At 45.5% G+C, this 18,706-nt stretch overlaps 1 protein-coding gene across 4 annotated transcripts in view; it reads left to right on the top strand.

Annotated features, from left to right (window-relative positions):
* Positions 1-653: 653 nt before the first annotated feature.
* The window catches only part of LOC137656378 (uncharacterized), a 109,297-nt gene continuing 91,244 nt past the window's right edge, over positions 654-18,706 (top strand). For 3 of the 4 annotated variants that reach the window (XR_011046968.1, XM_068390565.1, XM_068390555.1), the window contains exons 1-2: positions 654-980; positions 7,378-7,489. Coding sequence is in view for 2 of the 4 variants with exons in the window: in XM_068390565.1 (XP_068246666.1) it covers positions 724-980; positions 7,378-7,489 (369 nt within the window). In the remaining 2 variants the exon portion in view is untranslated. The remainder of the gene's footprint in view (positions 981-7,377; positions 7,490-18,706) is intronic. The other variant, XM_068390572.1, reaches the window with a different exon arrangement.

Below are 18,706 nucleotides of genomic sequence, written 5' to 3'. Positions count from 1 at the left end.
AACTAAATATGTATTAGAGTGAGGCGACGAATTTAATTAGTTTACCGTAGTGGAATATTTGTTAAACTAAGTCTAAGCGCCTATGCTTTTGGAATGCCTATCGTTTATAAATAACTGGGGACCATCAACACTCATAGGAGACCGTGAGTGTGGGGCAACTTTCTCCCAACTAGGAGTCGGACTCGTAGGTTACCTTCATTACCCCCAACTCTAACAGGAAACAACTTTACACAGTCCAGTCACGTATGCTTTCAACTTCATAGTATAAAGAGAAAGCTCTTTGTATTCCCAATTTTATGACTGATAATGGTATGCACATTTGTGCATAATGTTTCAGTGAAGATGGATTGTCTGTGAATTCAGTAAATGAAGAAATAAAAAAAAAATGTGAACATTTCGGTTCGCCTCGTTTGGCTTCTATCTTAATGCTCTTATTGGCCGCGACTTCGGTTGGGTCTTGGCAGTGGGAGAATATTGTGATGGCTGACGATAATTTTATCGTAATGAAAGTTGAGGATTATAATTTAAAGAATAATATGCTTTAAATATAAACAGTGAGGAAATCATACAATTTGATATAATTATTTTGTGATTATAGAGTTTAATAAACTAAAGAGCTAGTGCGTTCGAACAAGTTAGTTATGCTCGTCAGAGTTGTCAGCAACATAGGCGAGAAACGGAGAACGAGACTCGAGAGTTACTCGAATGAGTTGTTTGTGAAAGATGCAAGTCCCTAATTTAGCACAGTTTGCTCCCTTGCACAAGGGTAGGAGCTTTATATGCTATAGGGATGTGAACAAAGCCATAGAGAGACACAGGGAGATTTATGGACTCCGTTTATTGTTGAAAAAGGCGATTAAACTTGAGAACTACTGCCTGACTGTCGATCAGATGAGGGACCTTAATTTCCGACTGAAATATGGTGAATTGGATTATCAGTGTTCTGTGGATAATGGGCGACCAGGTCGTCCAGGCAAAGAGTAAGTATGTCTCTAATAAGAAATTCTAGAGGAAAACACAAGTTTATTATTTCTGAGAACCTAAAAGAGACTAACGGTCTTAATCTGAAAACCCTTTGTTTTCGGTCTTTTCCAGGGGTTTTGTGACCTTGAACATTAGTGCAGAATTTTTTGATTTATTCTTTCATCCACCCCTCATCCAATTAATAAACTTATTTTTTGTCAGTCTTTTCAACCTTGTTAGCTTACCAGTAACGATTCTGAACAATGATATAGGAAATTCCAACGTATTTCGTGATAGCCTACCGAATCTGATTAGCCCCACCCAATGTTTTACCCTACGGTATAACAATAAGGGAGGATTCTTTTTTTATGCAATTGCTTTTGTAAAGCAAACTTAGTTTTATTTTGTTATGCAGGTAATTCAAAGTCATGTTAACTCTAGACTGGAGGTGATTTCTGTAAATATATTTGGTTTAGGTATGAATGTAGGCCTACAGTTAAGACCAGGACAAACATTTGGGTAATAAAATATCTCTCTTCATAAAGTTGTATAAGTAAAGGAATCTGACCTGTATTTCTATCAGAAATATTGTAAGAAATTACCAAAATATAGAACCCCCTTATAGAACAACAATAACGGTGACCCTTGGTAGGAAGTTGGGTTTTTGGGTTTGGGAAAACGCTGTTTTTTTTTCGATAAAGGGAAGCTATCTAACCTAACCTATTTTAGGGTGCTGGGTCCTCTTCATTTACTTGCAATGGTGACCCTTTCCTGCATTCCCCCATTCCATATTTCTACCTGAAACATTACTTCAAACCTATTAATAAACCATCTTCTCTCTGTATTAGGAACCATAAAATATTCACATTACCGTAAAATGCTCTTGATACAATGCAGAAGTAGAAATGATTACTTTATGTGGTATGCCACCCAAAATAACTAAACCCATGACTCCAGTAACTTAAATTTGGCTTAAAATTTACCAAAACAAAAACTGGCTACTGAAGCCACTTTTCTGGAATAACGCTGGAAATTCCAAAATTGTAGTTGATTAGAGAAGCTTGAAACAAAGAACCAATTAGGTATCGGCATTATCCCTATACCCATAGCTCAATGTGAAAAACATAATAGAGTCTGATTTTTTCCAAGGTATGGCTTATTCAGACTCGGCTGATTCTGACCTTCTGACTCTTTCGGACCTGTATTAAGGCTGATTCGGCCCTTCATGACTGGTTGGTTCGGACCATTAATTCAGACCTTACATAAACGCCTGTTACTGAGCGTACATTTAATGTAAAATTACAGCAAAAGTCACCAGTGTTAAGCAACTTTGGCCACCATGGATGATGAAAAATAACTCAACACAACCCAAATTAACTCATGCTTTACTCCTTATTTACACATATTAGGATCTTACACATATATATAGGCACACTTCTTTATAAGTTTGCCAGTTGTAATCTTCATATCATTGTAGTCCTTTCACACCCATGATCCACCCTTGAATTTCCTTTACCTGTTTTCTTTAATGCCTCTTTAGTTTGCCCTCTTTGACAAGTTTAACCTGATTAGATATTTTCTTAGCCTCTAAATAAAGCTAGTTTATCAACAAGTAAAATGGGTGGCTACCTTTTTTGTTGCCTTTGTTTAGTTTATGATGCCATCCTTCATCATTATTATTTGTTCTTATACTGCACCCAAGTACTGACCAGTTCTCCACTTTCCATATCCTATGATGCAACCATGTTTCCCTTTATGTAATCCATAAATTCTCTTACTGGTCCAATTACACCTACCTTCCCTGAAAGTTCATTATAAGCTTCCTCAATATCATCGTCGGGTAAAAATGGCAAAGCAAGGACTTTTTTTTTTTTTTTTTTTACAATTTTATACACGTCTCCTACAGAACAACGTTTGCAATCCCAATTCCTGAACTTTTCTCCACAAAGCTTGTGTAAAATGATAAGCACAGCCATTAACAACTGATCTAATAGCTTTCCTCAAACCTGCCCCGTTCACGAGGGCGGCGTTCATGCTTGCGAGGGTACCGTTCACGAAAACGACATTCACGTTCATACCTTTCATGAGAATGACGCTCACGTTCACTAGCAAGGCATATGTAATGTTTATGCCATTCTCGAATGAGAGTTAGATGCTTCCGTTTACGATCACATACCGCTCGTTCGTGATCAAGGTCTAGATGTTCCTCATCTAGAGGTAGAGGTAGGCGCTTGCGCACTCCATCAGCGCATAGCCCCTCAACCCGACCTTCTCCCAAATGACCTCAAACCGAACCTGATCATGAGAATGGCCACTCCTCAGACAGGCATCCAGCTAAACCTCTAGTCCTCTTCACTGCCTGGGGAGTATTAGCAAAGCGCTTGCGTATGCGATGCTTGAAAACTCAGGCCGCTGCGACACGTCCTTCAACGATAAGAGTTGTTCCTACTCGGAGGTCTTCTCTGCCGACTTTGTCGGACATACAGTAGGTGCTTCTCCGAGGCAGCAGGAAGGCATTAGACCTTCCTCTTTCTGTGTAACTCCTTGTGCTCCTGTTGCGATCACTTCTGCTTGTGTATCGCGTCAACGGCGAATCTCACGTTTTCGCGAGCAAATCAACGATTTTGCGAGCTATTCACGAGCAGATGTGTCGGAACCACGAACAAGTGCGGTACCAACACCTTCGCCCTGGCCTTCAGTTTCTACCACCTCCAGCAGCAGACTGACACCCTTTTCAGAGGGTTTCAAGGAGCCGCCTAATAGGTTCGCTAAGGTTCTCATTAGTCCGGACAGTCCTTCTCGTCCACCAAGGGAATGTGTTCTTCTGCCTCTGAGACTCTCCCATGCATCGACTGAAGCTTCTTCTAGAGTCCCCCCCCCCTGGTACGTTCTCCTCCAGGACCTCCAAGGGAAGTCCAGGGCTTACCTAGAGGAACAGAACTACCTGCATGGGTGAGTACTTTTCTCACCACCCTGCTGAAGTCTGAATGTGGCTCCTCCACCGCCACAACCTCCGACTGCTCCAGTCAAAGCGACCTTGATATTCTTTTGGAACCCTCGTCGAGTTCGTCTGTTGGGAGTCAGGATCATAGAAGGAGATCAATGTCGGACAAAGCATGCGGATCACCTCCACCCTGATCGCTTGCAGAAGGTCCTCAAGCTTCTGATTCCTACATGGCCAACCGACCCTTTACTCCAGTGAAGGCAAGGGAAACCATGACCAAGAGACAGAAAAGGAGGATGAGAGGCATAACTCCTCCACACGCCGACATCATTCGTCCTAGGATGAGTAGAGACCTAAGTTCACCCACGGAGATAACCATCCATCCCATCAATCCTCAAGAGATTGAGGTATTGCCTTCGAACCAGCGTCTGATTTCCTTACCTCCTTCAGAGTAGGAGCTTTCAGCTTCTACTGCTAAAGCCTCGAAAATCTCGCAAGTTCCCCCTCCCAAGACCACGGAGCAATGTCCTGTGTGCAGGGAATCAAGGGACACCAAGAAGAAACCCAAGAACACTGCGGCAAGGGAAGCTCATATGGCTGAGTAAGAAAGAAGGTCCCCTGTGGCGGGTCCCTCTTAGTGATATAGTTGACGACCCTGACATACCCCAGACTCTGGATGTGAGCCTGGAGGTGGACGACTCCTTGGGTTCCGATGACGAGAATCTTCCAAAGGCAACTAGTCCGAACTACCACTCTGAACAAGAGAGGCGCAAGTCGGAGCACACCTTTTGCCTTGTCCTCGCTTGCATGAGGGCCATCAATAGGCTGTCTACTCCTGGTTCCACTACCCAGGAGGGAAAGGATATGGTTCTCGATGAAATATTTGAGACCCAGAAGCCTTCCAGGTCCAGTGCCGCTTTGTCCTGACCCAAGGGTTTGACAGCCACCAAAAGCAAACCTGTTGCCCACATACCTGGAACCTCTAGTTTCTTGAGGGCAGGTTCCTCCTCTTGGTTTTTTTCACTTTTGTTTTACAAAGAAATATTAATAGATTGAAGAGGAACCTTATTCTACCATGTCCTTCGACCCTTCAGTAGTGTCTCTAACAAAGGGTCTCTCGATTCAAACCCTCTCCTCTCTGAGGGCCTCCTTATTGGCAGTTGAGCTCCTGAACATAGAGAGAGGCGGGAAGTACGCGTGCAGGCTGCTTCGTGACTTGATCTATGACTAGGATCCTTGGGCTGCATGGTTTGCTCCCAGGATCTTTTGGAGTCGGCCGGGAAGACTTTGGAGTCTTTCCTGTTGTCGGGTGCCTGAACTCTTGAGTTCCTGTCGCGCCATGTTTTCAACTTGTGTGCGAATGCCATGCTCAAAAGAAGGGATACTGTCATCGGGAAATTACATAAGTAGGTGCCCAAAGGAGGAAGTCTCCCGGTTGAGGAACTCCCTTGATGGTTCTTCTCAGGAACTCCCTTGATGGTTCTTCTCTCTTCATTCCAGAAGAGATTGAGGAAATCGTCGAGTGATTCTCTCCTCCTAGGGCCATGACATCGAGACCCTATGGTAGACCTTCCTAGTCATCTCAGACTCAGCAAGTACCTTCCTCTTCTCACCCGTCAACTTCTAGGTCCTCCAGACCTTCAAAGGTGTCTAAGCTGCCCTTTCTATCCAAAGGCCAGAAAGGGAGCAAGTCCTTCAGAGGAAAGAAGGGAGGTGGCTGAAGTGGTCACTCCCATTAGTAATGGCATTCCTCTTCACCTACCACCTGTGTCAGGATGCCTGTAGCGCCGTTGGCAGAGGTGGCAGCATCACGGTGTAGAACTCTAGACTATTGAAGTGATCGCTCTAGGGTATCGCGTCCCGTTCAGTCTTTCCCTCCTCTGACTCAGGATCCAGTGCATCTAAGCTTCTGTGCGAAGGGATCCGCAAAGGAGCTGGCCATCAGGGCTGAAGTCCAGACCATGCTACATAAGGACGCCCTCCAAGAAGTTGCGGACGGGTCCCCAGGCTTCTACAGACAAATGTTTCTGGTGAAAAAGGCGACTGGAGGCCGGAGACCAGTCATCTCTCTCTCTCTCTCTCTGAACAAGTTTGTACAACAGACTTGGTTTAAACTGAAGACGGCAGACACAGTCATTCAAGCAGTTCGTCTAAGGGACTTCATGTGCACACTGTATCTGAAGGACGCATAGTTCCAGATCCCAATCCATCCGTCTTAAAGGAAGTTTGTTCCAACACGGAAACTTACCTCGAACTACTTTCTTAGGAGTACCTGGAAATCTCCTCTCATCCGACCAGAGTTTTGTGTAGTTTACCCTACTTCCGTTTTCTGTGAAGGCTAACCTCAGGCGGAAGGATACGTGCTCTGAGGCTAGTCCCGGGAGGTGGTAGGGGCTTGTTCCCTCCATAGGAGAAGTATTCTATTAAAAGATGGTTTGTATTCGTGTAGAAACAAGTCACATAAGTTTAAAGTACCGGTAATTTGTATTTTTCCCAACTAAACAAACCTAGGTCCTTAAAGTTTCACTGCTTGTCTCAACCACCCCACAAGACCTAGGTGAAGGTAAAATTAGCTACTCGGTGTGCTGGTAGCTGCCAGTAACTACCGATGCTTCATTATAAATTTTAACAGTTGTCTTCCAGCTATGCTGAAATCATACTCCTATTAAAGGACTCGTGTTTGAGTAGATAAGAAAGATACATTTGGCTTTAAAAAATTGGGATATTTTCCCATGCTCAACAGTAAGATTAGATCTTGTACAAACAAAGGGCTTGACATATAATTATTTTTCTCTCTCAAAGAGGGAAAAGTTATAGGATTTAATTTATCTCATTTTATCAGAAGTTTGAATAGTTTCCTTTCTTGGAAAAGTGAATTTTATTGAAAAATAATGCAATTAGAATATGTTAGGTACGATATCTGATTATCTGATAATGCTTCTTGTCTATGGTAAAATTGTGTGATTTTTAAAAGAAAGCTCTTTAAAAGATTTCATGAAATAACATTAGATACGTTCAGATCTTTTTTTATTCCATTATTCCATTTGAGTAAGAAATTTAATAAGTAGTGATTTTCTGTGGGAGAATTGGTAGTAATATGTCTTTGGAATTCTATTTTTCTTTTACAAGTGAATTTGCATGTATGATTTCTTGTAGTAGTGAATCCATGGATAATGAGGTCGGACTGTAGATGTATTCTATGGACTAAAGCTTATTTGGTTGTTGAAACTTGTTCTGAACTATGGACAGATGGAGATTTGCAAAGTTGAGGTTAAAATGCAACATTGTAAATACCACTTCTATAGTATTTTGGTTAAGGTCAAAGGTGGTCGTGGAGTCAAATCTCCTCCAATTAGGTAAGCCCCACCATCTTATGTTAGGTTGTTTTTCTTCTTTCCTTTGTATAAAAGTGTACATACCTGCAGTGTCTACAGTCGTAGCAGTGTAACATTTATATATTTGTATTTCAGTGAGAGGTGTCCACGGCTTGTCCGCCTACGTTTAAGCCCAGATGCTCGTACTCTGGTGGTATATGACACGCACATCCATGAGCCTATGTTTAATAGTCCAAGTCAAGTTCAGGTATGCATAACCTTGAGTGTATGTTAAATTACAAAAGAGTGAGAAATTGTTTTTATAAGTTAACATAGATTCATGTATTATGTTACTGATTGTCTTTGCTTGTACAGTACTGTATATGATGAAAAAGAACCTGGATTGTTTTTAATCATGTGCAAAGGTTCTTGTTATAATGTTTGTTCATCACAGACCAATTATGTATATATAGCCATTATTGTTTGCCTATTAGGAGTCCTGGTCTTTTTATGCCCTTTATATATGGCAGACAACTGGTAGCCAACTTTTTCCTTCATTTCTTGATTATGGCTAGTGTTAACCGCTTGCATGTAGATACAGTTTGAAATTTTATCTTGGATTATTTGGAGGCTTACCGTGAATTTTTTTTTACCCTTTACTTTCAATATATACAATATGAGGTACATAATTTATAGGATAGAAATCATGTTACTCAAGTCAGCAATACTTAAGAACAAAAAAATTCCTGAAGCTCGTACTTGTTCCCATTCGTAAGGTGAGTTCCTCTCAAGTAGGATTAAGTAATGTATGTAAATTACATAAGACTTTCGTCATTCATTTAATTATATTTTCATTCAGTTCCATATTTCCAATAAAATGGAGTTTTTTTTTTCTAAAAGTAATTTTTTGCTTGATATGATTTTTTTCATTATGATAAGAAAAATAAAAATTTAAAAATGGGGGAAATAAGTTATATACCAAATTTCAATGATATATCTTTAAAACTATACCGATATAAACCCTCATTTAAATAGGATAAGGTCTGGTGCACTCTCTTACGGCCAGGGGTATGGCAGCCTTGTATTGGTTTGCTCTGTACCTACCTGTGCTTCAGTGAGATGATGCTAGCGTATACGCAGCTACTTAGCTCTTGGTCGCCGGGATGAATAGTTGCCTGTTACTGACCTTTCTCAATGATTTGTGTGGAACTTTTGCTCTCTTCCTCAGGATGAGTGTTAAACCAGTGTTTATGCAAACCTGTGATTGTCTTGAAGGTCATCCTTGTGGCACCTTCATGAACCATGTAGAAATTGAGCCTCATCCCTTATGCAGGCGAAAGAGATGTAAGATGGATTACCCTTGTGATATTTGCAAGGAATGGTCTTTTTCACAAAGAGGAAAGTATAACAGTTGCAGGAAGAAAAAGCTAAGCGGCGTTGTTTCCTGCCAACAGCTTCTTCCTCGAAAGGAGAGAAGCTGAAGCATTCATTTTCCAGCCCTGAACTTGCCATCTAGTCCTTCATTATCGGAGTTTCCCTATACTGCGATAACGAAGGATGACGGCCAATCCTTTGTTAGTGAATTCGTTGATGTGGTATCTCTTGCCCTTCTTAGTGAGGCTGAGAATACCATGAGTGATCACAACCCTGTAGCATCTGCTGTTTTACAAACTGAGGATAATGTCTCCGTAGAAGTGTCTTTGAAATCTCCATAGTTTGAGAACCTTACTCGTTCTCCATCTCCTCCAATTTAGTGTTTTAAGTTATGATCAGTTGATAATGGTAGATTGGGACCAGAGGTTTCCCTTTTATAGATAAGAAAAGTGTCTACAGCGTACACCAAATCGTACGCTGCATCATTAGACGAGTGCCCCGAAATGTGTCGCCCCATACGCCTCCTATGGCTTTGGATGATTCCCATCATCCATAAACTTGACCTTCAAAGGCACAAGCTCTTCCTGTGATCCCACCAGTGGCCTAACACATACAGCTTCCTCCAAGAGGGAAGTAGTGAAACAAGCTCCCCTAGAAAATCAGTAAGCTTCCCTGGTACCCCACAGGGTTTCACAGGGTCAGCTTCTCTAATAAATCATCTGGGCATAAAGATCAGCAGTTTGTTTTATCGCCTCAGTGCTAGTGCTAACCAGCTGTGCATCCGCAGTACCACAAACAACCCCCGTGTATGCTTTATGCTTTCTCATAAAACTTCAGAGAAGCATTCACAAGTGTATGTGCTTGAATATGTCATGTTGCCTAGTGCACATGGCTTACCTTAATGTGCCACTCTTATACGCGTTCTCCTTTTGGTGTGCCAATTGAACGAGCTACCACCATTACATGTCCTGCCGAATGTGATTATGAATGGTGGCAACCGCTCATTGGTGATTCATAGATCTAAACCTCCAAATTATGACGAGGAATCTGCAGTGTTAGAGGTTAGATCTTGGCCTCCATCTAATGAGAGAAATCGCGGTAGGGATCTTTATCCTCCTTTTCCAAATGTGGTTCCAACTGCCTCACAATATCATGTGTCAAGCATGTAAACACCAGAGGACTAGCTCCCCTGTGACACTTAATTGCAGCTATGTTGTAGAATGGATGATGTTTATAAAAGTGATTACAGATTGCAGAAATGTAGTGCTCAACACTCATCATCTGAATAGAAAGTAAAACCCTCCGCCCTCTTATTATTAGTTGGTTTCTGCAAAAAGAGGATATTGTGAATAATCCAATCCAGATCTCCCTCACACCCCTCTGATTATACGTCTGAGTTTCAATGGGAACGTAAAGACGTTCTAGAAAAGAATATAAGTGCCGAGATTATCCCTAAACAGGAGCCTACCCAATCAGTGTCCAGTTCTAGACATATACAGTATGTCTCCAGGCTCTTCATCCCTTATAGTAATGAAAGATTTTCCGTAGTCATCTGCGCAAGCAGAACCTTCTGAAATAACACTTACTGCTTCCCTCGAAGTCCCATCTTCAGACCCAGGCAAAGCATCAAATTTTATGAATTTAATGGTCCTTATTGCCATATTAACGGCATTGGTGAGGCCCCTCGTGTTCCTGTGGTGGGGATACCATTCCTTATTGACAGATTCTTTCCAGAACCTTAGTGCTCATCATAAGTTTTGACATTCTTTATCAAACCAACTAACAAATTTGTTCCATAACTGAAATACAAACCACGCTATTTAATATGGGTTATTACTTTCGCGTAGCTGAAATGACGAGCCATTAGAATTTTAACGAGGGTTTGCTACCCCCATCGCTAGTTAGCGGGGGGTAGGGAGGGGTAGCTTGCTAAACCCCCCCCTCCCCTCACACACCTGTGTGATGAGCTCACTTTACTTTTAGCTAGGGTGGTGAGCGGACGTGTCCGCTTTCACCCTCGCTATTTGACAGCCAATAATGCTTTTTGTCTTTTTACTTACTTTTTCTTATACTTGTAATATACAGTATATATAAACATTCTTTATGTTTATGTATATATTTTTGTGTATAGAAATGTAGTAAGTTTTCTTCTCCCTCTTGGTCCTTCGGTCGTTTCCTTCGGCTTTCTGTTAATTTGTCCGCCGTGGGGAATCGTCATCGCTGGACTTTCTTCATTCATCTTTTATCTGCACTGTTCCTCCTTTCCTACGGGGAACTTGGATTCTCAGCGAAGGGAATGTGAGAGTTTAGTTTGACTACGTTCTCTCTCTCTACTCGAGGTCGTTCACCCTTTACTACTACTACGTACTATTAAGGAAACTTCTTTCCCGTTGCGGGCTGAGTTGCTTTTCCGTTTTATTTGCCTCAATTATTTTTAATGAAATCTAATTGTATTTTTAACTTCTCAGCTTCTGGGAAACACTTCCCTTCAGGAGTCAGTGGTTCTTACTATTTGTGAACATTCAAAAATCAGTTACATAATTATAATTGTTATAATTCTGTTTTTTGTTAAAGTTCTCCGCCCTCCCCCTTCTCCCGTGAATGTCAGTGGGGGAGGAGGGCGCATACTTAATTTTTAATTCTTGTTTTGCTTTTCCCTCGGGGTTACTCTTCGGAGTTCCTCCCATGGGAATTTCTGTTAAATGATTATTTAACTTTATTTTCTCAGTTAACTATGCAGTTTTTCTTCGTTTGTCTGAAGTGTGCCAACGAAGCAGAGCTGTCCTGTTTATGCCTGGGGAGTCTGCTGTCGCTGCCGTCTCTCTAGGATATCGTCATGGGCGGTAGCCCTTCTCATAGAAGTTCTCCCGTGACAACAGTCAGCTCTTCAGTTCATCTTAGAACGATAAAGAGGTTCGCCTCCAGGGGTAGGTAACTTCTCTTTCGAGGGAGGTTCCCTTCCCAGGTGTGAGATCTACCCCCGGTAGAGGGGGAACTTCTCATACCTTAATTTTCCTGGTACTTAGGTGGTTGCTCTTGGTGCTGAGCTACTGCTCTTGTAACCTTGCTCAAGGGGCTGAGCGGTTGTAAGGCCGGTCCATGGAACTTCCTGTGACTATGCTCTTGGGGCTGAGCAGTCTCTTCTGCAGCTATGCTCAAGGGGCTGAGCAGCTGCAGGATCAGTCTTGACCTCTCGTTGGCGAGGGAGGCCACTCATAAGGGCTCCTCTTCAGAGGATTGCTCCTTATAGGTCAGCTTGCTGACCCTACGGCCCTTAGGGGCTCTTATTACCAGTGTCTTCAAGTCTCTTCTACGAAGTGTTCACCTCTCTCGGTCGCGAGAGAGGCCACTCATAGAGACTCCTCTTCGGAGGATAGTTCCTGATTAGACCAGCTTGCTGTTCAGTCACTAACACTTCGGTGTTTAGTGACGGAAACTTCGGTTTCTCGTTACGCTGACCCTTCGGGGTCTCGTGACTTTAGTTACGTTGATCCCTTGGGCTCTCGTAACTTTAGTCACTAACACTTTGGTGTTTAGTGACAAGGAAACTTCGGTTTCCCGTTACGCTGACCCTTCGGGGTCTCGTAACGTTAGTTACGCAGAACCCTTGGGCTCTCGTAACTTTAGTCACTCCAACACATTGGTGTTTAGTGACAGTGAAACTTCGGTTTCTCGTTGCGCTGACCCTTCGGGGTCTCGCAACACAGGCTACGTTAGGCCTTTGGTCTCTCGTGCCCTTAGTCACTCTGATCCTTCGGGGTCTCGTTCTCCTAGACCTGCTGACCTGCCGTCTCCGGTCCTGGCCGCTGACGCGCTGTGGGCGCCCACGCCCCCCGTTATCCAACGGATGCCGTTCCCTTCGGGGCAAAGGGGCTTTCTCACATTGTGAGTAAGTCCCTTAAGCGCCAGGTATCCCCTGCGCGCCAACGTTCTCCTGCGCGCCCGAGCGCTATTGCGCTCGCCTGCTGGTCCTGCTGTTCCTGAGACTGCTATCCAGAGACACCCTGTTCCAGGCACTGCGCGCCAACGTTCCCTGCGCATTAGCGCACATCGTTGGAGTTCCTGAGATAGCGCACAGGCGCTCACCAGTGGTTCAGCCTGCAGTGTCTCCAAGTCTCTTCTACGAAGGGCACCTCTCCCGTTCGCGGGAGAGGTCTCTCATAGAGACCACTCCTCGGAGTATCAAGCATTACTTCCAGTGTTGATCGTCGGCTCTGAACTCTGAAGCAGACCTGCCTTGGTCCTCTTCAGGGGATGCCATCCCTTTTAAGGACCCATCCCAGTTCCTGATCGTCCTGTCAGCTGATCCTTCAACCTAGTGCACAAGCGCTAGCGCCGACGATCTTCTTATGCGCGCAAGCACCGACGATCTTCTTTCGCGCAAGCGCCGACGATCTTCTTATGCGCGCAAGCACCGACGATCTTCTTTCGCGCAAGCGCCGACGATCTACATACGCGCGTAAGCGCCGACGATTGTCCGCGCGCACTCGTCGACCTTCTAACGCGCGCAAGCACCGACGATCTTCTTACGTGTGCGAGCGCCGACGATCTTCTTACGCGCGCAAGCGCCGACGATCTCTTCCGCGCGTGCGCTCGCTAATGGTCTTCCGTGCGTGCGCGCGCTGATGGTCTTCCGCGCGCTCGCGCACGCCAACAAACTTGTACGTGCGCGCGCCAACCTTCTGGTCCGCATGGGCTCTTCATTCTGACCCTGCTCGTCAATCTGATTCCTGCGCACCCTATGAAGTCTCGCCCGCGCCCCCGCGAGCATTTTAACAGTCGCGCGCGACCCCCGGGTATTTCCCATCGTGCATTCTCCCTAGCGCAATCGCCAACACCCTTCCCCGCGCAAGGCTGCCGGACAACTTGCTGTAAGGTCGCCATTGCCACTTTTCTCCTCCCCCCCCCAAGCACAGAACAGTGTGCTTGCCGGAGGGGGAAAGGTTCCAGAGAGGTCCAGGGACATGCCGTCCTTATCTTTTTACAGGCGACTTCCCCTCCAGAGGGAGTGTCTGACAGCGCAACAGTCGGCCGGAAGCCTGGTTTGGGACTCTAATCAGAGCGGTAGCACAGGCTTTCAAGCTGTTCTCTCTGAATGGAGCCGCAAATCCTTGGCTGCAACCACTCCCCCGAAGAGGAAAAGAGGAGTTCGGACGAGGTAACTTCTCCGAGGACGTAGCTGTCTCCTCGTAAGTCTTCGAGGCAGGGACTCTCCCCCCTCAGACTTTTCTCCTTCACCTTCGGACGAAGTTTTCCCGCCCTCAGGAGAGTCACGGGAGGTGAGACGTTCCCCAGTCACACCATTGAGGGAAACCCCACCTCGCGCGATATATTTTCTCAAATAAAGGTAGAGAAGAGCCTGCCTCCGTCGTTGTTGGAGTCCTGCATCCCTCCCGGGAGGGAGTCAAGGACTCCAAAGAAATACCGGGAGTCCTCTAGCACCAAATCTTCAGGCTCAGACATTCTTCGTTATGGGAACGAACCTGTTTGAGCCTAAGCACGTGAAGCAGGCGGCTGAGAGGTGTAGGAAGTCACCGAGACTCCCTCCTATATAGGGCTTTGACATTCAAGCCCTATAAACCAGCACCTCAGCAGCCATGTCCTACCAAATCAACGGCAGCTAAGATAGTGGGGTCTAAGCCCTTTCCGGTCAAGGACAAGAAAGGCAAAAAGTTCCCCAGGGGAGAGAAGAATCCTAGAAGGGGCAACCGAGGCCGCGAACGCTAGGATTGGCAGTTCCCCTGCATGTCCGCCAGTGGCAGGATACCTACAAGGTTGCGCAGACAGGTTGCAGCAACTCAGGGCTGTTTCCTGGACGATTTCTGTAAGCAGTCAGGGATATCGCGTCCTGTTCACAACATCTCTACCTCCCCTGAGGACGAATCCGGTGTCATTTAGCACCCTTGCCATGGGATCAGCAAGGGGGCGAACTCTGTGGGCAGTGGTCCAGATTAAAGAATACTTTGGTCAGCATGGAGACCGCAGACACAGTCAGTCTGGCAGTAAATTGCAAGACGACTTGTGTTTACTGGACCTGAAGGCCGTGTACTTCCAGATCCCAGTACATCCGTCTTCAAGGAAGTACTTAGGATTCAGCATAGACAACAAGGAGTACCAGTTCAAGGTGCCGTGTTTCGGTCTCTCCACAGCACCACAGAGTTTCACCAGACTGTTCACCCTAATTTCATCATGGGCACGTTCTGTACCATAGGGCCTCTGGCCTGTGGTCAGAATCGGAAAAGTACTTCCATATAAATCTGCTAGAGATGAAGGCCGTTCTTCATGGCCCTTCAACAGTGCCAACAAAGACCTAGCGGATCACTCTGTGGTGTGATGAGCGACAACACCACAGTAGTGGCTTCTATCAACAAGCAAGGAGGTACCTTTTCAAAGCAGCTATCCCATCTCTCAGTAGAGATACTGAGATAGACCGAAGTCCACTCGATGCCTCTATCGGCTCGTCGATAGTCGGAGCAGAGCATCTCAGATAATGAGTACCGAGTGGTCCTTGGATCATCCAGTAGCCAACAAAGTCCTGACTTTGTGGGTTATGAGGAGCGTGCTCAACAAGACCAAACAACCATATGCCAACATCTTTCACAAAGCCGTAGCTTCGCTTCGACTTAATGCCTGGAGACTATCCAGTATCTCCTCACTAAGAGAGGATTGTCGCAACAAGTTGCTAACGGGATGTCTGGACACCTGCGCAGGTCAACTGCAGGGGCCTACCAGGCAAAGTGGCGGGTTTTCTGTGGTTGGAATCGTGAAGGGGTATCTCTCCACTCGATACCACTATTCCAGCAAGAGCGGAGTTCTTCGTTTATTTGTGGGAAGAATGCGCCTTTCAGTCTCGGCAATGAAAGGCTATCGCTCAGCCTTAAGTCTAGCCTTCAGGCTCAAAAGAGCGGACTTTTCTTCCTCGCTGGTACTTTCCCTACTCATACGAAGATACGATCTTACCTGCCCTCAGTCGGAAGTGAGACCTCCTCCAGGGAACATGGTTCGAATTCTCAGGCCTCTTAGGAGGCTTCCCTACGATCCATTTCGCCAGGGTTCAAATCGGCACCTAACTTGGAAGGCGGTGTTCCTACTAGCTTTGGCCTCGGCCAAGCGAGTCTGTAAACTTCATGGTCTCTCGTATGACATCGCCCATGCAAGGGGATGAGGGGAGGTAACGCTCAGATTCGTCTCTGAGTTTGTGGCTAAGACACAGAATCCGGGAGTGCCGGATCCTTGATTCGACTCTTTCTGGATTTCGAGTCTTCGTTCTGTAACAGATGACCCAGACCATCTCCTACTGTGTCCAAGTGCAAGGTTTGTTTGTGAGCACTGGGAGAACAAAGAGGGGGGTCACCAAGAATACCATCTCCGCATGGATTCGTAGGATGATCCATCTGTCCCTGAATCCTGACCCTCCTCCGTCATGTCGCCTTAGAGCGCATGATGTCAGGGTTGTAGCTACGTCCCTGACCTTCAAGAAGAACTTCTCAGTGACACAGGTTCTACAAGCAGGGGTGTGGAAACGTCAGACGACCTTCACAGCCCACTACCTGCAAGACATGACACACAGGAGGCTCGATACGTTCTCTATCGGCCCTGTAGTGGCTGCACAACAGCTGGTCTAACCTCAGGCTCCTTAATGGACAGGTAGCAGAGGGTTGAGGGCATTGTTACCCGGTCTTAGTCTGCATGAATGAAAAGATTTGTCTGGCGCTTATTCTTTTCTTCATCCTCTCCTTCCTTGGAGAAAGGAGCATTCCTGGGTTCTCTGCATAGCTGACCTCAAACCACTGCAGGTAAACCATGCTTCCTTGTGTTCCTAGTATTAAGTTAATACTGTCACGTCCCCATACCCTGACGAGGTGGTATTGGGTAAGTCCTAGCCTAAAGTTTTCCATCTAAGAGCTTCAGGTCAACTTCCTAGGACGAGTCACACATAATCCTTCACACACAGCTTATGTAGGCCGCAGCTCTTGCGTAGCAAGGTGCGAGCGAGGTGCAGGGTCTCTTTATTGTTGAGTACTGACATACTCAGATAATGAGTCCCCAGGCAAAGCCAAAAGCCAGTATGGCTGGGACTTTTCAACCCTTCCTAAGGGTTGAGTCACCCATATTAAATAGTGTGGTTTGTATTTCAGTTACGGAACAAATGACAAATTCGGAGATAATTTTTATTTTTCCTAACTATATAAACCTTAGCTATTCAATCAAACTTGCCCGCCAGCCCTGTCCCCCGTGAAGTCCTACCTCTAAGCAAAGTGAGCTCATCAAACAGGTGTGTGAGGGGGGGTGGTGGTAGCAAGCTACCCCTCCCTACCCCCCCGCTAACTAGCGATGGGGGTAGTAAACCCTCGTTAAAATTCTAATGGCTCGTCTTTTCAGCTACGCGAAAGTAATAACCCATATTAAATAGCTAGGGTTTGTATAGTTAGGAAAAATACAAATTATCTCCGAATTTGTCATTTTAGATGCAAGGAACTCCATGAGACTGAGTAGGTTATCAAGACTACCTGTGCTTGCTCTGTCATGTCAGCATAAGATTTACGTAACTACAGAAGCACACCCTAATCCCTTGCCTATTGACCCAGAGTGGTTACCTTGACACCAGGTACCCTATGACTGTCTGATTCATCAAACAGTTGCCTTCTTTCCCCATGAGCTGCAGAACCTAGAAGCAGCAACTATGCCAGCCTTGCAAGCCTGCTCCTGGGTAGACCACTGGTCAGGAGCAGTGTCTTTTTATGCAGTCTCCCCGAACCCTTCAAAAATTGATGTCTGAAAGCAGTATGAAGAACTAGGCTGATCTGGAGTAAAAGCTCTAGAGTTTATGCCCCACCCGTATGCCTTTGTCTGGAGGTAATTGTGTCCTCAATAGGAGGGGCGCCATTTCGTCCAAGTTGGCCTGATGCATGTTGGCCATGGACACATTAGTCCTAAGGAATACAGTGTAATAGACCACTTGACTTTTTCCATCTGCATAAGTGACTGTAGCAGTTGAGAAAGTGGAGAAGTCTAACCAGGCTTTCTTTTTAAGGAAAGCATCTGCATCATGCTTCAGGATGCCAGAGAATTTTAAATCAATCAATCAATCTTTGCTCCTTCAACCATGTCTAGAGCATCTCCAATGAGGCAGGTGCCATCGCATCGTCTGCTACCGAAACCAGACCAAGCTCAGGAATACAGTAGTACCATTAGATACAAAATTAATATGTTCCGGAGTGGCTTTCATATTGTGATTTTTTCATTTGTTCCATAACTGGAATACAAACCACGCTATTTAATGGGTATTACTTTCGTCGTAGCTGAAATGACAAGCCATTAATTTTTAATGAGGGTTAACTACCTACACCGCTAGTTAGCGAGGGGTATGGAGGGTAGCTTGCTACCGCTCCCCCTCACACAACTGTGATTGCGCTCACTTTGCTTTCGGCTCGGATGGTGAACGGACGTTGCTGTTCTTCATCCTCGCCGACAATTGGCAGCCATTAATGGTTTTTTTTTTCTCTTAGACTGTGTGTGAAGTTGACTTCTGCGACCTTGCGCACCTGCCCTGGACTCTCCGACTGTCCCTGTGGAACATTTATGTCACCGGTTGAGACTGATCCTCACGCCTTTTGTCCTTCTTGTAGGGAGTGGTCTTCCTCCCAGTGGGAGAGGTTTTCGCGACGGCGGAAGAAGAAGTCCAAGCGGGATATTTCTCCTTCGAAGGTTGCTTCGAAGGGAGGAAAACCCAAGGCCTCTTCTTTCGTCGCCCAAAGCTCCTACTCGGTCGGTCTCTTTTTAAGAGACCATCGAGTAGTAGCGTAGACCAATTTATTTCTGACCAACCCCGGGTCTCGAGAGATGAGGTTGCTTCCCCTAGCGAAGCAGCAGCACCACTGCCCCCGGGGGAGGCCTTGTCACTAATCTCCGTGTTTCAGATTTGGGGCTCACGGGTTCGCCCTCCAAGGAGGCATTGCTTGATTTCATCTGCATGGGTGCTTCTGTCAAGCAATCGTCGTCGCCGTCAGAGGTTGATCCCCTGACACTTGTCGACGTTGTTGTGTCAGAGGTGTCTCATGTGACATCACCCATCTCCTCTGCCACTCCAAACTCTACTGTAGCTGCCGAC

Source organism: Palaemon carinicauda, chromosome 1 (assembly GCF_036898095.1).
Source record: "Palaemon carinicauda isolate YSFRI2023 chromosome 1, ASM3689809v2, whole genome shotgun sequence".
Taxonomy (NCBI): domain Eukaryota; kingdom Metazoa; phylum Arthropoda; class Malacostraca; order Decapoda; family Palaemonidae; genus Palaemon; species Palaemon carinicauda.
Note: the sequence above shows the minus strand (reverse complement) of the source record. Positions and strands in the feature narration are given on the sequence as shown.